Source organism: Tribolium madens, unplaced genomic scaffold, assembly GCF_015345945.1.
Source record: "Tribolium madens isolate multiple individuals breed KSU strain unplaced genomic scaffold, Tmad_KSU_1.1 Scaffold_97;HRSCAF=244;Tcas5.2_LG3a, whole genome shotgun sequence".
NCBI classification, from domain to species: domain Eukaryota; kingdom Metazoa; phylum Arthropoda; class Insecta; order Coleoptera; family Tenebrionidae; genus Tribolium; species Tribolium madens.
In genome coordinates this window covers 634,959-660,416 of record NW_025401069.1, presented here as the reverse complement: position 1 = coordinate 660,416, position 25,458 = coordinate 634,959, and the positions used below count along the sequence as shown (strand labels likewise).

General features: G+C 35.0%; 3 protein-coding genes across 6 annotated transcripts in view; all 3 read left to right on the top strand.

Moving 5' to 3' along the window:
• The window catches only part of LOC123015338, an 89,810-nt gene extending 76,368 nt beyond the window's left edge, over nucleotides 1-13,442 (top strand). Inside the window, exons 2-3 of one of the 3 annotated variants that reach the window (XM_044415045.1) lie at nucleotides 9,440-11,826; nucleotides 13,266-13,442. In XM_044415045.1, the coding sequence (XP_044270980.1) occupies nucleotides 9,442-9,972 (531 nt within the window). In that variant the 5' untranslated portion in view covers nucleotides 9,440-9,441 and the 3' untranslated portion in view covers nucleotides 9,973-11,826; nucleotides 13,266-13,442. Of the gene's footprint in view, nucleotides 1-9,439; nucleotides 11,827-12,157; nucleotides 13,232-13,265 lie in introns of those variants that run through there. The other 2 variants (XM_044415044.1, XM_044415046.1) reach the window with 2 other exon arrangements.
• A 776-nt stretch (nucleotides 13,443-14,218) lies between these two features.
• LOC123014218 (RING finger and SPRY domain-containing protein 1-like) lies at nucleotides 14,219-19,545 on the top strand. The gene is made up of 7 exons (XM_044413199.1): nucleotides 14,219-14,720; nucleotides 14,770-15,121; nucleotides 15,174-15,381; nucleotides 15,433-15,692; nucleotides 15,746-15,960; nucleotides 18,768-19,025; nucleotides 19,075-19,545. Exons 1-7 carry the CDS (start codon nucleotides 14,527-14,529, stop codon nucleotides 19,160-19,162), a joined length of 1,575 nt encoding a protein of 524 aa, XP_044269134.1. The 5' UTR covers nucleotides 14,219-14,526; the 3' UTR covers nucleotides 19,163-19,545.
• Nucleotides 19,546-20,510: 965 nt separating this feature from the next.
• LOC123014708 (serine/threonine-protein phosphatase 4 regulatory subunit 1-like) overlaps nucleotides 20,511-25,458 on the top strand; it is a 45,038-nt gene continuing 40,090 nt past the window's right edge. Inside the window, exons 1-2 of one of the 2 annotated variants that reach the window (XM_044413949.1) lie at nucleotides 20,511-20,724; nucleotides 20,786-20,830. In XM_044413949.1, the coding sequence (XP_044269884.1) occupies nucleotides 20,718-20,724; nucleotides 20,786-20,830 (52 nt within the window). In that variant the 5' untranslated portion in view covers nucleotides 20,511-20,717. Of the gene's footprint in view, nucleotides 20,725-20,785; nucleotides 20,831-21,423; nucleotides 21,560-25,458 lie in introns of those variants that run through there. The other variant, XM_044413950.1, reaches the window with a different exon arrangement.

The following is a 25,458-nucleotide window of genomic DNA, read 5'->3' as shown; positions in this document are numbered from 1 at the left end:
AAAAGGACATAAATAAAATTATAAAGTTTTGAAAGTAGACAACCAAATTTTAGCTTCTGGCGACAACTCATGAATTTCGGTGAAGCCTCCTTGAAAACTCGTAAGTTGACACTCTTCGACAATATTGTCTATTGTACTTTGTACATATTGAACATATTGTCTATTGTATATTGTACAGGATTAATCAACTTGAAGTGTTGGGTTCGGGCAAAGTCCTCCCACAGGGTAAAGTAACCCCATTTGACGGTAGTATTTCAGATACTTTTACCTTAATTGAAAAAAAAAGTTTAATATTTTTACTGTAGGATATTTTAAACAATTTTTATTTTTATTATATTCCCTAAAGATATATCAACAATAAATTACTCCCTACCATTTAGGGATATTCGTTACTGGGTTGCCATAAATTTGGTTGGGTTGGAAGCTATGTGGTTTCTGGTGAAAAACAACAATTTTGTAACCATGTCAAAAACTTAGGTTAAGTCCGCTTGTTATTATTAAATTTTACTCATAATTACCGTAACATCATAAAGGGTTCGCCATTCTGGAATGAAGTTGTTGTAAGTGGATAAATGAATAAATTCCTAGTTGTAGTTCAGAGACCTGTACTGCAACCGAACCGTTTAACGGTTTAACATTTCTGTGGTACGTAATATACGCAGTATGTTTTGTTGTTAACAGATTAATTTGTCTCAAAATTAGACAGAGTACCTACATTTGCTTAGATTAAAAACAAAATACCTGTGTAAATAATTTTTGTAATTGTTTATTTAATTTTGATGTAGATTTCAGAAAATCGTTTTTGTGCAATGTTTTCATTGGAACAGGCAATAGAAAGAATTTCAGTTTTTCAACTCGAGTTTCAACAATGATTGTCCAGTGGTGAAACCTTACTGTGAAGTATAACACTGTCCCTGTTAATTATTTAAAATGTTGGTAGGAATGCATGGAGTATGAAATCAAGGAAGATACTGAGGAACAAAATTACATAGAAATGAAGTTGAGAATTAGAAAATGACATAACAATGTTGAAGTCAGTTGAATGACCACTAACATCGAAACACTGTAGTTTAATTAGTAATAGTTAATGTGTTGCTGTTTGCTCTTGGATACTTTACTAGATTTATACAAACATTTTGATATAGTAAATTCCAACAATTTGCAATTGAAGTTTGTTTAAATAAATTACTATAATTATTTTTGAGATTATTGAATTACTGAAAAAATAAAAATTGAAATTTAGTTTTTGTTTGGAAATAGCACTAATGCTTGTTATAAATATTAAATAATTGCTAGTAAGCTACACATATTAACTGATCGAGAAAAAAACAAAAGTATTAATAGAACAATCTAGGTATTGACCAAAAAGGACTTTTAGGAAAGGAATTTTAAATGTATTACTAGATTGTGCTTCCTCACTCGCACCAACATTCATTCATTATCATTATCACTCTCTACAACTATTGTACTCGTAATTAGCTCAGAATCTGATTCAGATTCATAAGAACTTGTGCTGGCTAATAGAGAAATATCAGTTTTTTCATTTGATGCATCATCAGAATCAAAGTCCTCAAATTCATACTCAGAATCTGAATCTGATTCTAAGTTAATAATAATTGGTGGAATATTGTCCACACTACAAGCACCCATACATTTAACCCAATCATCCCTTATAATCTGCTCACAGTGTTTTATATTATTCATCCACATTTCTTTCGTACATAAAGACAGGGCTTCAAGCCATACATTAGCCACCTTATCTTTCGATGAAGGTCGAGAATGTATATGCTTGTTGTAATAGTTCTTACAAAAACCCCATGCCAATTCAATTTTATTGTATTGACAGTGGTATGGAGGTAATCTAAGAACTTCATGCCCATGTCTTTTTAACAATTCATCCACTTCATACTTGATATAATTTTGATCGGCCGAAAATGGTTTTATTAAATCATGCAATTGTTTTTTTGTGAAATTTTCTTCAAATGCGATGTTGTGATCAGTTAACCACTGCTGCCACCACCACCATCTTCTGCTTCCAAAAAAGCTACTATTTTTGGAAGCAGAAGATGGTGGTTTGTCCAATTTCATAGAATGGTATGGAGTTGTCCATAACAACTACCACCTTTCCTTCCAAATTAGCTACAGCAGGAATTAACTGATTTTCCACCCATTTGATGAATATTTCTCCTGTCATCGTTTTGTGATAATCCCTATCATTAATTTTGCTGTCCAAAAATAAATTACACTGTGGCAGAAATCCGAAAGCACAACCTGTATGTAAAATAGTGAATCTTTTTCCTTCACTTTTAAATTTTTTTGCACAAGGGTTACCTCTCAAGTCTGTTTTGTGTACCCATTGACGAACTTGGCTACCGTTCTGATAAATCCAAGTTTCATCTAGGTACACAAAACAGACTGGTTCAGTTTCAGACTCTTTCAATAATTGTAAATATCTTCGTAGAAATTTAATTTTTTTCCCCGTTAACTGTGGTTGCTCTATTAATACTTTTCTTCCATCTGCGATCCTATATGTGTAGCCCATGGATTTTAAAATTTTTGTAAAGGTAGTTCTTGATTTTTTGTACTCCAGCTCGCTTCTGGCATAATTCAAAAGGTCTTGAACGGTAAAATAGGCCCCTTTTGCATGATACTCAAAAATTTTGAAATTTATTTCTTCTTTGAACCAAATATTGTTAAACTCTTCACTTTTTTTTCTCACTTTTGGTTTTTTATTCTCCAATGTTGAATTGCTTTCGTTTTTAAAGAGTATAGTCCTTACAGTTTTCTCAGAAATCTGCAAAACTTCTATTTAAAAAATTTGCTTTTTGTAAAATTTGATCATTAAGGAAATCTGCGTGAAGATTTGTTATTTTCATAAATTAGTCTTTGCTGAACTACTCTTGTAGCATAAAGACGTAAAATTAAAAGGTATATTTTGGTTTTTAATAAGCAATGCAACTTACGGAAAATATTCGCATTAGTCTTATGATAATTTCAGATCTTTTTAAATGTAATGCAGCGAATTCCTTGTAACATTTACAAATCGCTAATTTCTCGCTAACTGATAGTTGATTTTTGATTCCACAATCAGTTAGTTTTGGTTTTTGGCGGCATATTTAATTGGACTTGCTCAAAGAATCTCTCAATTAATAGGTGACAGCGTGTTGACAGAAAACTTCAACTGTGAACATCAACCGGTAACCAACCTTAGGCATTCAAAATTACTTCTGAAAATTTTAGTTACATATAACATGACAAACGTAATTTCCCTAAAAGTTTGAATCCTAGGGAGTAATTTATTGTTGATATATCTTTACATTGAATTATTCCATGAAAAATGGGATTTATATCTTTGGAATATAATACGAAGTGATCCAGAAAGACTGAGTCTGTTGGTAACAGATTTGAAAGTATTTGTTAATAATTTGAAACACTGCAACCGGATACGGTTTTGGTTGACGTACAATCCCACAAGATTGCTGAATTATTGTTAATCAAAAGCGCACTCCAATGGTAAGCTTTAAAAATTAGAATCAGGATTGCCAACATATTCAGTCATTGTGCATCAATTTGAATAATTTTAGATGTAGGATTCTAAACCAACTTTAACTTTAAAGTCCCTTTAATTCGATTATGAAACTGGCCCTTATATAGACAGTAGAAGACGCACTGTTTCTCCTACTTGGCGCCTTACAATTTTCGATTTTTCCCTCTTAAAAAAAATATATTCTACTTTTTTTTCTGTTGACGCTAAATGGAATAAAGATTTCAGATCTTGTAAACACTGACCAGAATTATCTTCTTCGCAGTTGGAGCCAACAGATTTAGTAGATGCCAAATTGTTGATTAGTAATGTTTTAAAACCTGCCACAAATGCCGAACAGGTGGGATTGTTACTGTGAAGTATGTGACTCCTTACACAACCAAAAAAAATTTTCAAGAGGATTGTGATTAAAATTGCGAGTTAGGAGGGCACTAGTACCCTTATTTATATATCTTTTGAAAACTTTTTAAGGTTGCAGTCCAGTTGTTTATAGTTGGAGAAACATGCTTTTTACCAACGTGGTCCATAGAGTAAATACTATTAAAATTTTTAACAGCTGCTGACTGTAACTTATGATGTGGAGAATATTTTTTCACTGCTGCTCTATAAATTTTACCATTATTACTTCGAAACAGCTTGCATTGTCGAAAACTTCGTCGAAGAATAATAACACATCAGCAGTTTGTTGCGCTGTTTCATCTGAAATTCGACACTGAGGAGCTGTAAATTTGGAAACATAATACATAATAAATTACTTATTATAAAAATTACACTAACATGCAAATTTTCTCATAATTGCAGATATTCTTTGACTAAACACTTGTGCTGCCATTTTCACCTTCATTTTTGGTATTTTGTCCGGCAGCACGTGTTCCGCAGTTAATTTAGATAGAACCCTAATATTTTGTTCTCCCGGATCAGCAAAAAGCTGTATTATATGCTTCCACTTTGCGACAACTGCTTTACCATTTATGGTCCAATGGAGGTCTTTGGCTAAAACGTTGTTCTTTATACCTTTCAATAAGTGTGGTGGTCAAAAAATAGAATAATTGTCTCTCCATCAATTTCAAAGCAGTTGCTTTTCCATTCCCGCCCACCTCTCAAATAGGCTGCTTTTGTGTCTTCTATTAATTTTTTATAGCAGCTTCATTTGAAGTTCCTTGGTCACAAATTGTCGACACCACATTAATAGTCAGCAAGTCTGACTTCTCTTACAATTTCTTTAATCATTCTCATCAAATCTACATGACAGAAAATTACAGTAGACCAGCTATTTATTTATTGAAAGTCCTGGACAAATTGGTATTATTTTCGTAACCTAGCAACGGATATAATTTTTCAATCACACCTTGAGATGCCCTTCTGGGATTGGTGGATTTTTATGCAAGCAAAAATTACTTCTTCGGCTGCACTTTTTGGCGATTTATTGCCGCTGGCACTTGACATTTTTCTCTGGGGCGCGAGTTCTGGCGCACCTGTATATACAGTGTGATGACCTAAAAGGCCATACCCTGCCCGCCGAAAGTGAATACCTGAGCGCCAAATTCAAATGAAAACAAAATGGCCGAAAAGTCGTGATCGTCATCGAAGTGGTTAGGAACCTACGTTGTGTTTGTCAAAAATTGGCGGGCAAATTGTTCGAATGCGCATGCGTGAGATTCAAATTGGAAAGGGCACGAATAAAACTCAAATTGGAAGGAAAGCATTTATTGTTTATTTCCTGCAGTCATGTAAAACAATCAAGAAAATCAAAGTGCAGTGTGAATGAAAAAAAAAAAAAAACAAAAAACGACAAATCCTGAAAAGCAAAACATTGAAAGCTACAAAAACCAAAAATTACTCATGATTAATCACTGCAGGAAGGACCGGGTAAAACCTTCCTAAACCGTGTCCAAAACCAATGCTTATTAAATGTTTTCAAGCAACAACATAACAAAAAAAAATAAAAATAAACTAAAAATAAAAAATACAACATGCAAAACAATTTACAAAACAGTTACGTGGGTTAACAATGGCTTAAATTCCTCGYAGTGTTAGGGACGCCGTAGACTAGAGACTCTATTAATTCATTAARTATTTGGGGTTGTTTAAAACGATGGTAACATGGAATTTACTCACAACAACACAAAATAAAACTGTAGACGAGTTTTTCATATGGATTATGACAGAGTATTGGAGAATCAGGTTGTAACATTGGTTATTATGACAGAAATTCAGTTCAACTGCAATGAAGTTAGCGGGCACAAAAAAAAATACAAAGTTTGAGAATTTTAATCTTGGCTCTTGTCGTCAGTTCGGCTAAGCTACAGCGCGGGTGATTTGAAAACTACAGCGCGGTTGTTTTTGTTTGAAAACTACTGTGTGGAACACCTTGCCAAGTCATCCCCTCSGTTCGGCGCCACTTTTTCACTGCAAACTCCCGGGCTAAACCCATAAGACACGTTCGCAAGTCATCCCCTCGGTAATAGTTTCTCGTGGGCAAGCCTTCTTTCTTTCGTACGCAAAAACTCCCGAGCGAAACCCATAAGACACGTTCGCAAGTCATCCCCTCGGTAATAGTTTCTCGTGGGCATGCTTTCCTTTTCGGTGTTTGACAGAAGCGAACCGACAACTTAAGTCACAAGAAATGATAATTTGYAAAATYTCCTGAGTTATTTACTGGATTTTAAGTTTGTCTATTTTGYTTTTCAAATGCACAGGCTATCGCAAATTAACAACAGTTTAAATTTACCAACACGTGGAAAACAAAATAAAGACTCGCCTCGACGCCCCCACACATCAAATCTCAAAAATAATTGTTCATACAAATTTAGAAAACCCTAATGCACAGGCATGAATATAAATTAACAAGAAACTTTAGCTGATTGGAGGTATTTTGATAGATACACCTTACAAACTCTATCATGGCGTCCATGACGTCATTCAGCGATGGCGGTTTGTTTTTATGGAGGGAAATTTCCGTCGGCATCTTAGTTACACGGCGTTTTTAATTAAAGAATTCATTCCTACCTTGGCAACAATTTCCCCAACAGGCTAATGTCCTGGGAAATTAGGAAATAGCACGACTTTTCCAAAAAACTCGGTTCACACTCGTGGAAAGCTGATCGTCACACCAGGTGTTTTTCCATGTAATCGGTGCTTTAATTGTTTGACAAAACGGAGGGGTTTTACAGGAGCTTGGATTTTAAGTTAAAACAACAACAAAATATTCAAGCAAACAAAAGGAAACTTTCAAAAACAATTGGGAGGAACACGGCAGCACGGCACGTCTGGATTCGGTCACTTGTTGGTTTTTAAGAGAGCGTTGGTTCGTTTCACCCCCGCTTCCTTCCTTTTTCTTCCGTTGGGGTGACACCTACTTCCACCCCAAAAGTGGCGCTAAATTCGAATTCGAATGCTGATATTTCAACAGGGTCGCTAAAACTATGAATACAATTAAATATTATAAAAACTATTCATCAAAACTTATTGAAATTTGGTATATGCTTAAAAAGCATTCAACTTCTATCTCCATTTCTTCTGGGATACAAGGCTAACTTGATTTTTTTAATGGCAAGAAGGGTCAAATTTAATATTTTTAAGAAGAGCATTTTTTTTCTGAATTCTGTTATGTAACACATGCATACCTTCTTTTAATCGAAAATTATCGAACTAATTAAATTTTGAAAAATGCCATTTTCTTAGCCTTGAAAATGTTGTCTTTATCTACCGTTAGCTCTTTGCCGCCTAACTTTGACGAAAAAATAAGTAAACTGTTTCCCAAATTTCAACGTGCTCTGCTAAACCGTTCTGAAAACATTTAGCTGTATCCAAACTTTTTAGCGGCCCTGTATGAAAGAGTTTCGTGACTGACTGACAGACATCACACGACTTTCCTTATTCTACTTATTTGGAAAACATCCTAATAACGACAATAATTTAGTGTAACCTTTGCGTTAGTGCCGGATTACACGCGAAATAGATCATACTTGTCGCGAGTTCGAGTCTGGGGTGCAATTTTTTTAGTTCGGTATCCATTAATATTATTATTATTATTATTATTATTATTATTTTATCACATTTTACTGTGTAATAAGGTATATTTCATGATTCTAAATAATTTGTTTCCCCATGAATTTATTGTATCTTCAACCGTATAATTTTGCGGCCGCTTTACGGCCGACTTTTGGTCTTTGCGGCCGAACGGTGCTACCGATTTTTACCAATTGTTTCGTGCTACGTCCCGTTGCTACATGCCAAATTTCAAGTTTCTATCACTTATCGTTCTCGAGATATGCTATTTACAGGTAGACACACACACGACCCAATGGCGCAAACCAACTTTTTTGGTGTCTTGAAGCTATAATTCGTCCAGAAATGTAAAAATCTGGGTAGGTCAAATTTCATCCGATTACAATACTTTCCTTATAGGGTAGGTAAAGTAAAAACAAATTTCCATACCCACATTCCGAGGGCTATAAAATTCTTATCAATAGAAATCGGACACGTGTTCAATTTATAGGTCATTTTTGAGGTTCAAATATTGCTTCATAATTGATAACCCTATACAGGACTACTCGTATCGTTTGAAAATTGCTTCGCGAATCCTTTATTTCAAGGAGTACCATCCCTAATCGTAACAGAATTAGAAGGACTACGTATTGTTGTTGAGGTATAGACGCTGCATTATTTGCTTCTGAGGAAGGGGCCATTGCTGATCAATCAGTCAAACGTGGCGCATCACGAGACTTATCAAAATGCAAGATTGTGTGATTCACTAATCCTAATAAAACGGATCAACAAAGGACGCGGTTTGAGTGTGTTGCTCTAAGCTGACGCTTAAGACTTTTCGACTGAGTCTAATATCCAGCATTCACAAACTTTGTCAAGGTGCTAAATCTTGAAACTTTAGAGGGATCCAATGAACCTATGTTTGAGGGTCAAACTTCTCTAAAAATAATTAAAGTCTCAGGAATCTTCTAAAGATTTTTCAATTTTCAACGCATAAAAAGCGGGGCGGTGTTCGTGGAAATTATCTAGAAGTCCACGTAGTTCGCCCGCGGACTGGGTGGTTAGTTTTGGCAACATCGGAATTTTTGATAGAATAACTCCCACTTGTTCTCGTAACGATCCGTCAAGGTTTTACAAGCAATCGGGTAGTTTTCGTCCGATAATTGCAGACCTTTAATTAAGCGGTTCTCCCGACAAAACACTAATTTGGGTGCTAAAATGGACTACATAGTACAATTTACTTTCTGCAGGTTGGTAATGTGGTGATTTTTAGTGACGTTTTGAGCGATTTCTTTGATTTCAGGTGGTGTGCATGAAATATTTGCACTATTCATTGTTAATTCAACAAAATTTTGAAAAATATTTGAAACTTGACTCTTCGAAAATCAAATTTTTCAGTATTACCAATCACCACCTTATTAGGGCAAAAGTTCCTCAATTTTGAAAAATTGACTTTTATGTTAGAAAAAAATAGCATAAAAAACTTGTTTCATAAGTCATTTGTGGGAACTCGTTGTTTATAAAACTCGCGCATCGGTGCTCGTTTCATCGTTCTGAGTCGATGAAAGCAAGCGGTCGAAGCAAGCGGACGTGTCCAACAGCCTTCTGAGAAGCAAAGAAAAATTTCCGATTCCGAAATCATCACCGCTGACTTGGTCGTGTTTTTAAACACGATCACAGTCCAACTCTCAAAGCGTGTTATTTATTAACACGACACAAAGCCTGTTTGTCAATGCGATCAGAATAGCAAATTAAAAAGTTTCAAGAACTTACACCGACTTCGAAGCGAAGAGGAAGGGAAAGTTCTCTTTTTAACAAATTAAAAAGATGTTAGAACACGCAACTATCGCCGTGTGGCCGCCGCTGTGAAGTCGAGGCAACGCCTCAAGGACGTTTTATTTTCAGAGATGACCTCAGAAACTTCCGCAGGGACGATCACCAATTTTTCGGTGCATTCCCTGGAGTCTGGCGCATCGCAGACTTTTTGCCTAACACCGCGCCCCCCAAGCGACAGCGACATGGAGACGGAGCGCTTTAGTCAAGCCAAAAGAAGCGACCAGCCCCATCCACCAGCCCTCTTGAGCCCGAAATCTCCACCGAAAACATGTTTTCGAGCCTGTCCGAGGAGGAATCTCCGCCTGCTTCGAACACATCGCCGAAAAATAGAAGAAGAGGAGGAGGTCCTCTCAAGGCGTCCCCAAGACAGCCCCCTCGACGGTCACCACATGGTCGGCATTTGTGGCGGGCTTAGCCCAGAAGGTCCCCCAGGGCTCCAACCCGGCTGCTCCCCAGGGCTCCCCCCCGGCAGCCACCCAGTGCTCAGGTCCGGTCCCGCTAGCCCCCCTGGTTTCCAACCTGGCTGCCCCCCAACCGAAGGCCCCAAGAATCCCCATTTTTCTGGGACGCAGGAAAATGGCAGCGGGTTTTCACTGCTGTGAATTTACCGTTGCTGATTTCAGGGCCTTCACCCGTTTTATGGATTCAGAAAAGATTCCATATCACACTTTTACCCTCCCGGAGGAAAGAACCTCGAGGGGAATCCTGCAGGGAATCTCAGCCGTGGACTTGACGAGACAGGGTTTCAACCCTCTTCATGTGCACCGAATGCACGCCGGAAAGCGCCAACTCCCGTTGGTGTCACCGCTCAACTAGGTGAAGGAACTCTGGAAGGTGAAGACCGTCTGCGATTTACTAATCAAGGCTGAAAGCTGAAAGCAGCCCAATGGCACCGATGCCAGCGAACATCAAGCGCAGAAGAACTTCACGGCAGAACACCGTTGTGTCAAGTGCGGCGAAGCCCACGAGACCAAGGTGTGCACAAAGGAGCGCGCTGCGCCTGCCAAGTGTGCCAATTGTAATGGCCCCCACACGGCCAATTACATGGGCTGCCCGAAGTTCCCAAAGCTGCCGTCTTAGCGTACCAGGACCAACGGCAAAGAGTTCGAAGAAACTGGCTGAGAAACTTTCACCCTACATCGCTCTTTCTTCTGAATAATTGACGGGTGCAAACCAGCTCTTTTTTCAGGTAGCATTTTGGAATGCCAACGGGCTTCGAGCGGACCGAGACGAGCTCGAAGAATTCGTCGACAGGATGCAACTGGACATCGTACTTCTGTGCGAAACAAAATTGCAACCCCCAAAAATTCGGGGATTCACCCTCCACGGGGCGGACAGAGGAACCGGTCCAAGAGGAAGAACGGCAATTTATGTAAGTAACAGAATTAAACACTTTGTTCTAGCAACACCAGATCTTCGCAATTTGGAAGCTGTGGGCATCACTGTAGCCACTGCAAACGGACCTCTGCGTCTGTTCGCATGCTACAACCGACCCCAAATTCCAATTCTTGAGGAGGACCTGCAGACCCTTTTCGACGCCAACACCCCAACGATTGCTGCTGGCGATTTCAACGCAAGCACAGCAACTGGGGGAGCCGACGCTCGAACAGAAACGGGCAAATTCTCGACGGTTTCCCGGACCAACACCTGGACATCACCGTCATGGCTCCGGTAGAACCCACATTCTACCGAAACACGGACGGCGCAACAATCGTCAAAAAGGTCGCTCACCAGCTCAGACTGACGGTAATAAACGACCTCTCTTCGAATCATAACCCCGTCCTGATGCATATCAGGGACGAGGCCCGGATGTACGTCGTTATACCTCAGTGAATGGAGGAAGTTCACCAAGCACCTGGTGAAGCAATCCCACCCATCACGTCCACGGATGAAATCGACGAGGCAGTCCAAATCTTCGAAGCGACGATCTGGGAGGCCATCTCCACCGCCACCAGGGAACGGCAAATTCGGACCCCAAAACTTGAGATTCCGCGGGAGATCAAGGAACTCATCAGGGCAAAAAGGCAACCCAGGCGCATTGCTCAACGTAGTGGACCGCACGGAAACCAACCGGCTGAGATGGGAGGTCAGAAAATCACTTTCTGACTTCAGAAATGAGAGATGGGAAGCCAAACTTGCTGTCGGCTGTGGGCAAGGTCGCTGAACGTCTCATCCACTTCCGTCTTCACAAAACCACACAGGAGCGACACATCATCCTTGACGAGCAATTGGGCTTCCAGTCGAAACACTCGACGACAGATCAGCTACTACAAGTCGTAGAATACGCTTCCATCAGTATCGAGTGAAAGCAAATTACTGCTGCTGTGTTTCTTGACGTGGCAAAAGCATTCGATATGGTCTGGCATGACGAGCTTGTTTACAGGCTCTGTCAAACAGGCATACCGCTGGCAATGGTGCAAATGATCAGATAGTTTCTCAGTGGATGACGTTTTCAGGTGAGAATTTCTAACTCTCTTTCAGAGCTCCGCCGGGGTTCTTCACCCCTTCTTTACGCCATCTTTACCCAAATAATTATAGATGTCCATAATACTTATTAACTTTTTATTTTAAGCTTAACAATTTCGCATTTCTAATTTGGTTCTCTAGTTTTATTCCTTTCAACTCTTCTAATTATTTCTGTTTAATTATTTCTAGAATTTCCATTTTTTTATCGTGCTTTTCTTTTTTCATTTTAAAAATTTGTTCATCAATTTTAACCTCACAATTGCATTTACGCTTCTTATTTTTCAACTGAATCGATTTTTCTGTTACATACGATGATTTCAGGACTCTTCGGAGAAATCCTTGGAGGAATGTTTTCCATCTTTGGAGGAATGTTTTCCGTCACTATTACAGCCTTATTTCCATCGTTGTCACTATTCTCATTTTCCAAAATTAGAATTAGAAATTAGATGTCAAAGGTTCCGTTGTTTCTATGTTTCAAAATAATCGTATGAAAGTTGAAATAATTCAACCCGAACTCACCGTTGCTATCAAATGGATTCTCCAAAGGAGAGATGGTAGGTCCCAACAGTGACGAAATTAAATTGTCGCAAACCGACAAGGAATTATTTAGTGATTTATTACGTCCTCCACCCATCTTATATGTTTCCACCTATTTATAATTTACAATGTTCATTTTATTAATAAATACATGTTACATTTCTGCAATTTCTTTTTTTCGTCGTCCTTTTTAAATTTTCATAGAGCAACCTCAGTTGTATTGCTGATCTCGGACCAATTTTGACAACAGCATTAAATTGGTTGGTTATTCTGTCCCAGACGATTTCTGTTTTTTTTTTTTTCTGTTTTGCTGAAAAGGCGTCTGTTTCTAGAATTCTAGAAGTCGGCAAAAAATTCTAGAATTGACTTGTTTTTTTTAACCAACTCTAAAAGAGTCCACGCCCGCGGAGGACCCTTCACGACCGCAGCTGGACCCTCTATGACCGTGATTTCATCTTCCACGGACATGGTTGTTGGACTCTCCGCGGTCATGGTAGGACTCTCCGCAGTTGTGGTAGGATCCTTCCTCCAGGTTCACGAAGTCTCCTTATTTTCTTTCTATGGCAAGATATAAATTATATTATTATATAAGTATTTACTACAGTTCTGTTTAAGCTTTACATTTTTTTCTTCATCTTCTGGAGTAGGAGAATGAATAAGCATTCGCTCAATTTCATCAAATGCGTTTAATGCATTTAGTTCTACTAAAGATGCCTACAAATATACAAAATAAATAATATTTCCGATAAGCGTAGGTTTAAATTTATTTATTAAATATATTTTACAGTAATTACCATTTTTTGAAGTATAAAAATTGACAACATTCACTACAATCATCAACACATACTTTTTTATTTTTACTTACTTTACTTAGTTTTTTAATTTGTTTCAGGATCGTGGTTTTCTCAAAACAGAAAAATAAAATTAATCCTAGTGTTTTTTATTCGAAGTATTGAAGACATAACAAAGAGTTATTGTAATATGTTAATGCTCTTGTAAATTTGTAAAGATTAAAAATAACTATCTAACCCAAATGTAAATCTTAATTTTTTAAATAAATAAAATTATATTTGCGTATAAAATGTTTTAATTTTGATGTTTTTCGTCTGGTTCTTAGAAAAAATTAAAATCAAAAGTAAACAATTACCATTTATTATTATACAACCCTTAAAACACAAAAATAATTTGTATACAAAAATTTATCAAGGTTTCAAACCAAAATATACAGATTCCATTGGAACGCGGACTGGTCGCTCCCCCACCGGCCATTTTTTTGGCATTGCCCAGACTTTATTACTGTCAATCAACGCAGACGACGTGCAAGATAATCGAGTGAATAGGAGAGGCAATATGTCAAAAACTGAAAGTCCATGAAATGTTTACTATGATTTTGTACTTAATACAATTTTTTTTGGTATCTAACGTAAAAATGTTTCGTATCGGACATATTAAACGAACTTAATAGATTTTGGTACGATAAATAATTTAAATTTTGCAAAGACAACTAAAGCCAAATTATCTGTGAGAATGTATTTTGAGTTGAGTTTCAAAATCGGATGGGTTTTCATTATAAATGACTCACCCTGTATATATCAAATTAATTTTCGGTCGAAAGAACAATCGACTGGCCCCCTTTTCCATTACGCATGCCCCACCCTTGATCAACGTTGCCGCATTGATACAATTGTACAAAAGTTGGTTTAATCACATTCTATTATTTTGTATTGAATTGTATGTAATTTGGTAAATAAATACATATTTAAATACATATAATTATTAGTTTTATTTAAATTTAGCTTGAGGTTAGGAACAACGTATAATAGAAAACAACGGCAACGCTGTTTTAGACATTAATCGTGTGACAGTTGTGACAGCGTATTCTAACCAAAAACGTGTTTTATCTTATAATATTTTTCCTCTTAAAAATTAGTGCAAATAAGCGTGCTTACGTAATCCATGCAGTTAATTAATGGGCTTAACCAAACGCGCCTAATGCAGAAAATCGTATCGGTGTCGAATCACGCCAGTGCTAATTTTAATATGTTGATGTCAATGATTACACCAACATAAAAACTTGTATAAACATTCAAACACAACTAGCATGTAGTAAACAACCATCGCGTAAGTCTTTGTAAATACACTTCCACAACGTAATGGGTGTCTGCTGGTGTAAAGAAAAGCACGAAGAACATGACACTTATGTTCCTCAAACACATAGTAACACTACAATACAACCGGTTTCACCAGTAGCCCCCCAGTATTACATTCGAGTCAAAGCCCCAGACCCGCAACTCGTCGATAAACTCGTCCTGGAAACTCTAGGGGTCATTGCTACACTAGTAGACAAGTAAGTCTCCAAATATGTTGTTTTGTTCTCAATAACCATTATTTATCAGTGAACAGGACCCACCCCCGTCAATGCTGCTCCTACACAACATTGCTGATAACGAGGAAGGCTTCATCCAAGTTGCCAAATCGATGATTAAAGTCGTGCCCTTATCAGATCCTCTAGGACCGTCAATTATCACATTGTTGCTCGACGATTGTCCATTGCCTTCAAAAGAATCAGTATTTAAGGTCGTCGACATGTTGAATGTGTCACGGGAGTCGGCAATAGCCGGGAGATCGAATCCTTCAAAAGAGAGGAATATTTGTGTAGTTTTAGGGTGCATAGCGGAGACGTTAGCTGGTCCAAGGAATTTAAAAATATTAAACGAACACATGTTAGACTATTTATTAACTAATTTGGTAAGTTTTTGTAGACTAAGAGTGACTCAAGTTAGTACATAATAATTTTCAGGAGCCTGAAACTGACCCAAATGTTGTCCTATTCTCATTGATAGCTTTAGAAAAGTTCGCCCAGTCTAGTCAAAACAAATCAACAATAATGAAACGGTTGCAAGTCTTGAACCCTTGTCCGATAAATGCATTGGAAAAGTGGCGTATCGAGAGTCACTACATCAAAAGACAAGTCGGTTTCTGTGCTCAGTGGGTCTTGGACAATTTATGTAACTTGACCAAGACAAAACTTGTCACATTTCTCATAATTGCTGTTCTAGTCGTGATGAACAATCGTAAATATTCCTACTTGACCGTCAATATGGAGAACATAAACGCCATGTTAAACACCAGCGACGTCAGTGAATACCTCAAGATATCACCGGATGGTTTAGAGGCCCGATGCGACGCCTACTCCTTCGAGAGTGTCCGTTGTACGGCACAGGCTGATTCAGGAGTGTGGTACTACGAAGTCTGCATCATAACACCGGGAGTTATGCAGATTGGATGGGCGACCAAAAATAGCAATTTTCTAAATCATGTCAGTTTTTTTTTCCTTTCAAAGCACTTAAATTCATTTGAGGTGTGTTGTAGGAGGGTTACGGTATCGGCGATGATAAATATTCGCTGGCTTATGACGGTTGTCGCAAACTAATTTGGTATAATGCGAAATCTGAGCCCCAAAACTTGCCCCCATGGCAGTCTGGGGATATTCTGGGCTGTTTTCTCGACTTGAATACGCCACAAGTAATTTTTTCTATAAACGGTATGAGGTTACCACCATGTACTCATGTGTTCACTATGGCTCAGTAAGTATCAGTCGGTGCGATGTTTTTAGATTAAGGTTGGCTGGGGAAATTTGACAACTTTCTATGTAACAAAAAATTTTTTTTATTAGTTAAAATGTCCATATTATAAATAGGTATTGTAAATACCTCTTTATCTGTAGAAAATGATTAAAATGCTGCCAGGAAATTCTTAGAAATGCTTCTTTGTAAAATGGTCTTGATAACTAGCAAATTTAACACCATTGATTTTGATATTTTGACATAAAATTTGTTGACGCTGATAAATGATAACAGTCACACGGAGAAATTTTTTTAATAATTGGTATTAAACTATAAATTTTTAAGTTTTTTTTGTATACCGTGGTAAGACTAAATAAATAGATTGTAAAAATAAAAAGTAGGCACTATAAATGTCAGACAAAAAAATAGGACAGCATTGACATTAAATGAAAAACAGCCCTTAAATGTTAACCTCACTTTTACTAATGTTCCTGCCATTTTTTGACGTTTTGAAAAGTTAAATTTAATGTTAAAGCCAGCTTTACAGTGAATATTGGAAAGTATCAAAATTTGACCTACAGTGAGATCAAAAAGTCTGTCTATCAAGCAAGCGTAGAAATTTAAAACCTGTCTGTGGAAGATAAAATGTCACAATGACAAATGAGAAATGTCAAAATATTTTTTATGTAAATTATGACAGGAAACCGTGGTGGACGATTTTTATGAATAAACACCAACAAAATTTTATTTTAGTTTGTTTTGATACGTTTCATAGAATAATTCAATTTAATTAGCTCATTGTTTTAATTTTTATAAAATAATTTTTTGACACCTAGATAACATACGAACTACCATACAACATACGTCCTCAACTAGGACGGCTACTTGATAGAAAGACTTTTTGATCGCACTGTATATTTTTGTCCAGCAGGTACATTAAAAATCAAGAAAATCGTTCACTCAATGAAATTTAATTTTGGTAACGCTACTATTTGGCGGTCATTCGCTCTTGTGTACCAAAATTTAACGGAAGCAAAAATCAGTAAGAAAAAAAACATAAATAATGCACAAAACCGAATTCAAGTTCAAGTTTTGTCATGGATTGTACGAAATTTTTACTTGGGTGTGGTCAAAATCAGCTGAAACCTGGTTTAGATGTTTGTCTTTAGTCACTATAATTTTTGTGCTTTCATACTAAAGTTTTCTAAATTTCGTTGTAACCTTAAACACCAATTACGACGTCTGTTGTAGATACAATCGCAAGCAAAAAAATAGCCAATAATTCTATTTGAAAAATGCTCCATTATAAAATGGTTTTATTCAAGTGTTTTTCACATTACTGATAATTGTTTTTGACATTTTTACTTCAAATTTTTAGATGTTAATGACCAGAATCACACTTTACATTTTTATTAGAACTAAATAATTTTTTAAGGGTACTTAGACACAGTCTTTCTAGATCACTTCGTATTTACCTATAAATTATAATATACAGGGTGTTTACACTCTTGAGGTTGAAATTCAAACGAGATGCTATTCACAGTAAAAGAAAACTAATAATGCTATATAAAATAAAAAAATACGCTATGAAAGGAAATAATTCATTTTATATTATTTGTTTGAGAATTGCTGCTTTGGCTGCAACAACAATGGTCATTAATAGCATGTGATCAAAAAAAAAAAATAAGTAGGCGCTAATTAAAGTCTTTCAGATGGCAATCCTAATTTTTGACATCAAATGTCAGCGGAAACTTTGACAAGTTTGCGTTTTATTCCTTTTGAGTGAAATAATTTTTACTTTAGAGCAGAAAATTTTTATTGCTGTACAAGATGAAAACGGAGAATGGTCATTTTCACTTTTAGTTTGTGTGGAAAATTTCCAGCCCAGATTCCCAGCCAATGTATTGCCAACTGTAGAATTTAATCGACGCCTACTCTTATTTATTTTTTTTGATCACACGGTATCATTACCTTGTGTTTCACCGTAAATCATAATCACGACAACCAATTTATTATTTTAATATTTGCGATCCATGTTCATAAATTTGGAAAAAAATTAAGAAAATCGAATCAAACTTATTGGAAACATTTCGCTAGAAAGGATTAAACAGAAGATCTTTGAATTTTGATAAAAACTAATACAACAGAAGCAAATCAAATGATGACAGGGTCAAAACTATGAAGTGACTTTTCTTTTATTGTCATGGATACGATTTTCTTATTTGTTGCAATAATACAATTTTATCTTAACAAGGAAAGAATTCCAGTGACCCTCAAACCGTGTACCAATATTTTGGAGTAAATAACATTCTTAATAATAACAATTGTGTGAGTTTTTTTCTCGGTTACAGTATTTCTGTACTTTTCTATTATTTGGACAATTGTCAACTCCAAGACCGTAAATACCCTGTATTAATATCTCGGAACTTTTCTATTGCTACTGGCAAAGTCGCAACTGCATTTTTTCAAGCGAAGTAAGTCACAAACATTTGATTTCCATGTAAAAGAAAAAAATGTATGCAACTGAACCCTACTGATAAATTTAAAGCCAAAACACAAAACACAAAAAGTGACAGAATGCCGATAGAAATGGGACGGGGTATAGTTTTAGGGAACTCCTCTAATTAATCACGATTTGTTACTTAAAACTATTTTATGTACTTAAAACATAAATACCTATTTTCAACATAAAGCACTGCCAAGACCAGAAAATGGAATTTTTTTCCAGCTTGTCCAACTTGAAAAAATAAAAAACAGCCACCTTTATTTAAAAACATCGTGATGTAAGTACGTGTTAACTTGTTTTTTCTGAATTGTGCCAATTGCAGATCTGGTTTTTTTGCCGCTGCTAGCTTTATGTCATTCCAACAATGCCGGTTTAATTTTGGGGCGGAGCCTTTTAGGTTTGCGCCCTCTGGGGAGTTTTCCACCTTCAACGATCAGGGCGTTTTAAAGCCTGAGGATAAAATAGTGATGCCAAGGCATATTTTTTTGGATCAGTTAAGGCAACAGAATATTAGGGAGGATAGTTGCACGCTTTGTTATGATAAGAAGGCTTCAGTGCGGCTGATTCCTTGCGAGCATTCGTAAGTTTTAAGGGTTGAGGGATGTTTGTTTGATTAAAGGTTTTTTTAGGGGTTTTTGTCCGTCGTGTGCAAATCAGTTGGTAGAATGTCCCATGTGTAGAGCGCCCTTCGAATTGGTGGTAGAAGAAAATCCCTGACAATTAAACTGCGAATAGGAGACATAATCAATTATTTTAATAGTGTATTTTTGTACAAATTTGTTGACTTTTTTAATAGACACGGGTTTATTGTTTAGGTTCTAGAAGGTTGTATTTATTTAAGTAGGTTTTATTGCAGACTTTAGTCCCAAGTTGTTAATATTTTTGTAAAATGAATCAACTTTATTTTAGTAGTTAGGTGTAATCAATTTTAATTTGACAATAACAAATCAGGTGATGTGTCAAAAAAAGCATTATCTTGGATTATTTTATTTAAAGAATTTATATATTCATGTTATTAAATAATTATTTTAAAGTTAAATATAGAAAATACTACATGACTATATTTTAATGTTGAAATAAAAGTACTGCTTTAAGCATAAGTCAATTTGTTTCTATCCCTTTCAGGAAGAAAATTATATGAATTTTATTTTTCATAATTACTGCATGACTCATGATTTTCGTAGGTGATTCCCAGATTTCAGATACATTTGAGTCATAATGATTTTACAACTATTCGTCATAAAAATGAGTGAAACTTCTCTGAAAAAATTATTCATTCAAAATGGAATTTATTGTAATTTCTTTATGAGCAGTTTTGTGAACTTTTAAGGCCAACGTATGGTAATAATATGGTTAAAAATAACCTTATTTTTTCAATTTTATAAAGAAAAAGACAAGTTAAAATGTAGAAAAACATTTGAAGTTATGCCACCATCATTTCAGGTGAGAAATTATTTAATGTAAACAAGACATTTTACTTTTAATTTTAATAAAAATAATTTTGAACACCAACTTCTTTGAAAATGATGACGATACGGTAAAAAAAAAAGCTTTTTGTACCATTGAAAATTATAACGAAAATAAATTGTGATTGTTTTAATTATTAAACAAGAGCAACAAATATGAATTATACTAATTATTTTTTGTTAAATTTATGAAATTTTTTTATTTCGGAATTAAAAATATATTTAAACTTATNATATTTAAACTTATTTTATAGTAAAATATGCTCATTTTGTGTCAAATTTATTTAATATTTAGTTGTTTATTCGTTTTGGAAATTATAACGTCATTACTTTTTACATACAATGCTTTACATCAATACTTATTAAAGGTAAAAAATTAGAAAAAAATTACAAAATAATCATTATGACAAAAAGACCGCAATGGAATGGTTTTGTTTTTTTAATAACAACAATAAATTGTAGTTTCCTAGAATTTTGCTTTTTGTTAATTTTACAGGCAAAGTATGAGAATTCAAACTTCCCGCTTACCAACTCTCTAACGGGAATTAAATATTTTTACGTTGGTATGAGAATTAAATAAGTATTTTTTTGTACACAGCCACACTAGAGCCATGACGAAGTTTTGCCTTCGAAATAAGAATTTTAAGTGAAATACAAGATAAATAAGGATTTTATCAAAGTAGATAAGTCAAGTAACGTATTTAAATGTGATTTATTACTACAAGTGTTGACGAATGTTGTTGTATTAATGAAAATTTTAAATCACGTGCCTTTTTACAATTGCTATGTTTTGATGCTGGTACAAAATGGCGGGTGAGTCAAGTTTTAATGAAAATTATTTCAATTTGTGCTCATTTCGTTGATTCTTCTTCAGACATTTCCTTAATCCAAGATGTGTGCATGGATGATTGCGATGAAGGTATGTGGGAATTTTTTATTAATCGGCTTAACCTAAAACGCTGGCCATGTACCACCATCAAAGGTTAAAATGCGTATTTTTCACGTTGAGGTCAAGACACGGCTTTAATTCACTCGAATTGCTGCATTTTGGGCTTTGCCAACGCTTTTCGCCTTTATTTGGCCCGAGAGAAATGTTTTTGTTTGAAATTTTTTATAAAAATAATCCCAGAGACGTATGCCAAGTATTGCGATTTATGGTCGCAAAACTCGATAAAGTGGACTTGTTGGTCGATTTTTCACACAAGAATAGCCTCCATTTTAAACTGTTTCTTTCGGCTAATGTGACGAACAGATAAAGAGGGTGTCGACCGTCATTTCCGGTGATACTCCACCGTTCGTTTCCCACTCATTTAAATGATATGTGTTCTTCTGGCACATTCATTTTTACACGTGTTTGCCGAAAAAAAGTGCGCTTTTCTGCACCGGAAACGCGAAAAAACCATCAACAATTACATCTCTCTTGGATTGAAATTCCTTGCGAGTGAATAATCGCAAGTGTAATGTGAAACGTCACTGGGTTTTCAATTTCAGTCATGAACAAGTTTTCACGTTCTTTTGTCAGTTTTTTTGAGTGTGAAAGTTTGGAAAAATTTTCATTTTTGCGTGGGAAAAATATGCATCGTGGGCTTATCGAAAGTGCTGTGAATTAGGCCGACTTTACACATGCACTTCTGTAGGAAACTGATCCGTAAGAAACGATTTGTTATTAAAAAATTGAGATGTATGTGAAATAATTTTCCTGTCAGATTTTTGACGTGGTGGCGCGTTGGCTCAGCTTTCGCCAATTTTAGTAATTTTTTAATTAAGGAAAGTTTTATGTCCAGTATAATTGCTTCAATTAAAAATATATTATTTGAGCTAATCGTCTCAGTTTTCATATTGCACATGAGTTGATTCATTTGAAAATTGCATGACTATGGAAGAACCAATCTGAATTTAGTATTTAATATGATTACCATAGCAACACAAAAATTTTCCGGAAATTTTTTGACTCATTACCTAAAATCATCGCCGTCTCCATAGAAATAATCTTTTTCTCGCCTGGGCATTTTGTGAGTTCAACTAATTCCCGTTGGCGCCCTAATCTGGGGAATTTTTTTTGACATATCCAGTTTTTTAGCTTAAAGGGTTCAACCTCACAATATCAATTCTCCCTGACGTATCTTGTTTTGTTGTATCCTTCCTTCCCAGCATTTATTAATTGCGTTATTTTTCGTTAATAATTAAAAATCATTCAGTTTTTCCTTAGTAACCCCCGTAACTAAGAAAAAATCGGAATCACTGCTCCAATGCATTTTTTACGAAATGCCCAGGCGGGATATTGATACATTTCATTAAGGAGGCGGTGCCTAAAATTAATAAGAGGAAATTTTTTTGACACAAAAACTAACCTCAAATATTTAGTAAAACTTTATGCAATTTTCACCCGAATACCACTCGTGAATTGATTGAATTCGGAAATTTTTCTCGTGATTGGCAAAAACGTGTAATTAATGACGTTTTTAACAATCACACGAAAAAATTTCCGGAAACAATCAACGTACTCGGGATATTATAAGTGATAATTTTTTGTTGTCTTATTTTTGTCCACAATTTACTTTTCTGGGGGCTCAAAACTAAAAACTGATGTTGACTGTGAATAAAAATTGGAATTTAAAGTGCTTCAAACTAAAATGGTGCACTGCTGACTAACAAATTGCACTAAAATTGTTACTAAACTTTGAAAAAAGTGTGAATTGGTTTAAACCGCAGTGAGTAAATTTTAGATTTTTCTCATAGCAAAAGGCAAATATTTCCATTCTATTCATTATAACGTAAATGAATTTGCGATAAGCCTAGTTCTTAGATCTTTTATTTTTGAAATTATTTTTTCGAAGTTTCGTTTTGCAGATAATAAGTAGTAGCTTTTTTAAATTATTGGTGAATAATACTGCATTTGTTATAAACTACATAATAAATATTCATCAAAGATCAGTGAGATAACATTTCATGCAATCATGTAAACAAGTGTTTGATGAGTTTTTACGAGTATCTTGTTAAAAGGCAGCGAAATGCAATGAAAACGTTGGAATTTCAGTAAAATTAAATAATCTTAGGATAGTTATACGATTCATAAAGTGGAAAATGTACATCTTTTGGTTGTGAAATTGTCAAAGTTCTTACAAGTCGTAAATGCCTTTTTAATTTGGGTATAGAGGAAATATCTGCGTTTGTGGCTGTTATTTTGATTTATTGATTGATGAAATTTGAGCAAATATAGTGATTCAATACAATTATCTGTATTGTTTAAGTACCTACGTAAATTCGTCTAACTCATGACTGACTAATCACTGATTATATAGAAATTTAAAAAAACAATATTATTAAATATTTCGTGAATTTTTGTTTATAGTTTTATTCTAATAATCGTAATTTATGACATCTTTTTGCATGGGGTAAAATTTGAAATACCCTGTATAAATAACATCAAGTCTTCAATTTATTTTTTATTAAAGTGTCATGTGAAAAGTAACATTAAATAAGTGGAGGCAGATGAACACATAAAACATAAACATAATTATCTTATTTGTACAAAAAGGCTGAATTGTGTTCTAATAATTACCGATTTTATTGTACGAAAGACTTTTTTTCGATTTTTATTATTTGGATTATCTTGAGTTGAATGTATTGCCTAGCTCTTGTTAAAAAGCTAAATTGTAATTTGGACTTTAAACATTTCGTTAATAGTAAAAAATACCCTTTTAAAAAATATTTCTCTCAGTACCTTCTAAGGACGGGCACCAACACTTGCACTGAAAATGTTAAAAATGTGTTTCGTTTTTTCGGAGAAAATCAGAGGGGAAGTCGAATAATATCAGTATCTACAAAAACAAACAAATTGTATTGTAAATGCAAATATTGATGGATTTCCTGTAGAAACAGTTTTTTATTTGTAAATAGGTGATCCAAATCGTATTTTCTGTTAACATTATGTCGTATTTGATTTTATCTTTTCAAAAATATTTGTTTAGTTCTTAACTTTCCAGGAAATGTGTTTTCTGTTTTTTACGATTTTACGTTTCGAAGAAAATGGGTTTCGAAATGTAGGTTAAGTTTGTAAAAAAAATATTTTTCAAATAAAATAGGAGCAGATAATGGCTACAGGCGCGGACACGGAATTTTGGACATCAAATTTATGTCACTTTAAAAAATGTCAATGTAAGCCACGCTTTATTGTAATTATGTTTGAAACAAAAATTTTAAAGTTTTAGTTGAAATTTACTTTTGGCGTCGATTTTCCGAAACAATGTCAGCAATACTTAAAGCAATCTTTAAAGTTCAATAAATTATTTTGATTTGTTGTCATTTTTTCTGTACCTGTCAGGATAAAAATTACAAAAATCGAAAGTGAGGTTAGTTGCCTAAGGTCCGTTTTACAATTTTATGTCAGTCAAAAAACAAATCGTCCAAAATTCCGTGTCCACCAGTGTATTAGAGTTTTTATGTACAATAATTATTTATTCGACGAGTTTAAGTGTAAATCGGACGCTTTATTTCACCGAGTGGATTATTAAACCACAAGTGGGAATAAAGCTTCAGATTTACACGAAGACGAGTTCAATTCAACATTTTATTCTTCGAATTAGGCTTAACAAGGCTTAAAATTGTTTTAAATCTGTTAAAAATAATCTGACGTTTGTCAAAACTTCCTTACATGGGAAAAAAACCGTAAATTTTGACAGTGTCGACGAATAAAATTAATTTATTCGTTGATAAAATAGTATGTTAAAAACAAACAGTCTTATTACTATGATACGAGTAGTTTGTTACACGAGTCACATAGTGGCGAGTGTCACAATGAGACGTTGTAACATGTGGCTTTATACCATAACATAGGTATTTTGGTTTGGAATATTTAGGTCTATATTGTGTTATACAGGGTGTTTCACATAATTTTACGAGGCCTGCGCCTGAAAGATGCAATCAATAACACATATTCCGATACGAACTCGATTACAAATTTTGAAAAATTGGATAATCTTCTCTAGTTTGTTCACCCTTTCAAAAATTACAACGTTTTTAGTTAGTTAGTGATTAAGATAGATAAACTACAATCATATTCATGCCGTCTCTTGATAGAACAAATGATAATTGTTTCTGAAAAACTGCAGTTTATGACTATTAATGAAACAGTGATTTGTTTGACAACTACTGTCATGGGTTTCCAAAAATTAAATAATTAAATGTGTATTTTTTGTATCCAGTGTTCTGTGACTTTTGCATATTTGGGTGCGTACATTAGGCGCAAGCCTCGTAAAGTTATGTGAAACACTCTGTATACATGTACATGTTTTCTATTTTTTTTATTGAAAATTATTAAATTAAAAAGAAAGGAAAGTTGTATTTAAACTATTCAAATAAGCTGCTTTTTAAATATGTACCTACCGTTAATTGCTTGAAAACAAACTAACAAACCTTTATTACATTACATTTTGAATTTCTATGAATTGTTCGTTAAGTAGGCCGAATGTGCCAAAACGTCAAAAAAGACGCATGAAAATTTCCAATAATGAACTGTTTTACTTGTTGTAATTCTTTGAAGTACTA

Bases quoted from the DNA above. Each gene is read 5' to 3' on its own strand.
- LOC123014218 (XM_044413199.1), top strand. From the start codon at position 14,527: ATGGGTGTCTGCTGGTGTAAAGAAAAGCACGAAGAACATGACACTTAT. The intron at 15,693-15,745 runs GTCAGTTTTTTT...GGTGTGTTGTAG, and splicing joins ATAGCAATTTTCTAAATCAT to GAGGGTTACGGTATCGGCGA. The intron at 15,961-18,767 runs GTAAGTATCAGT...TGCCAATTGCAG, and splicing joins CATGTGTTCACTATGGCTCA to ATCTGGTTTTTTTGCCGCTG.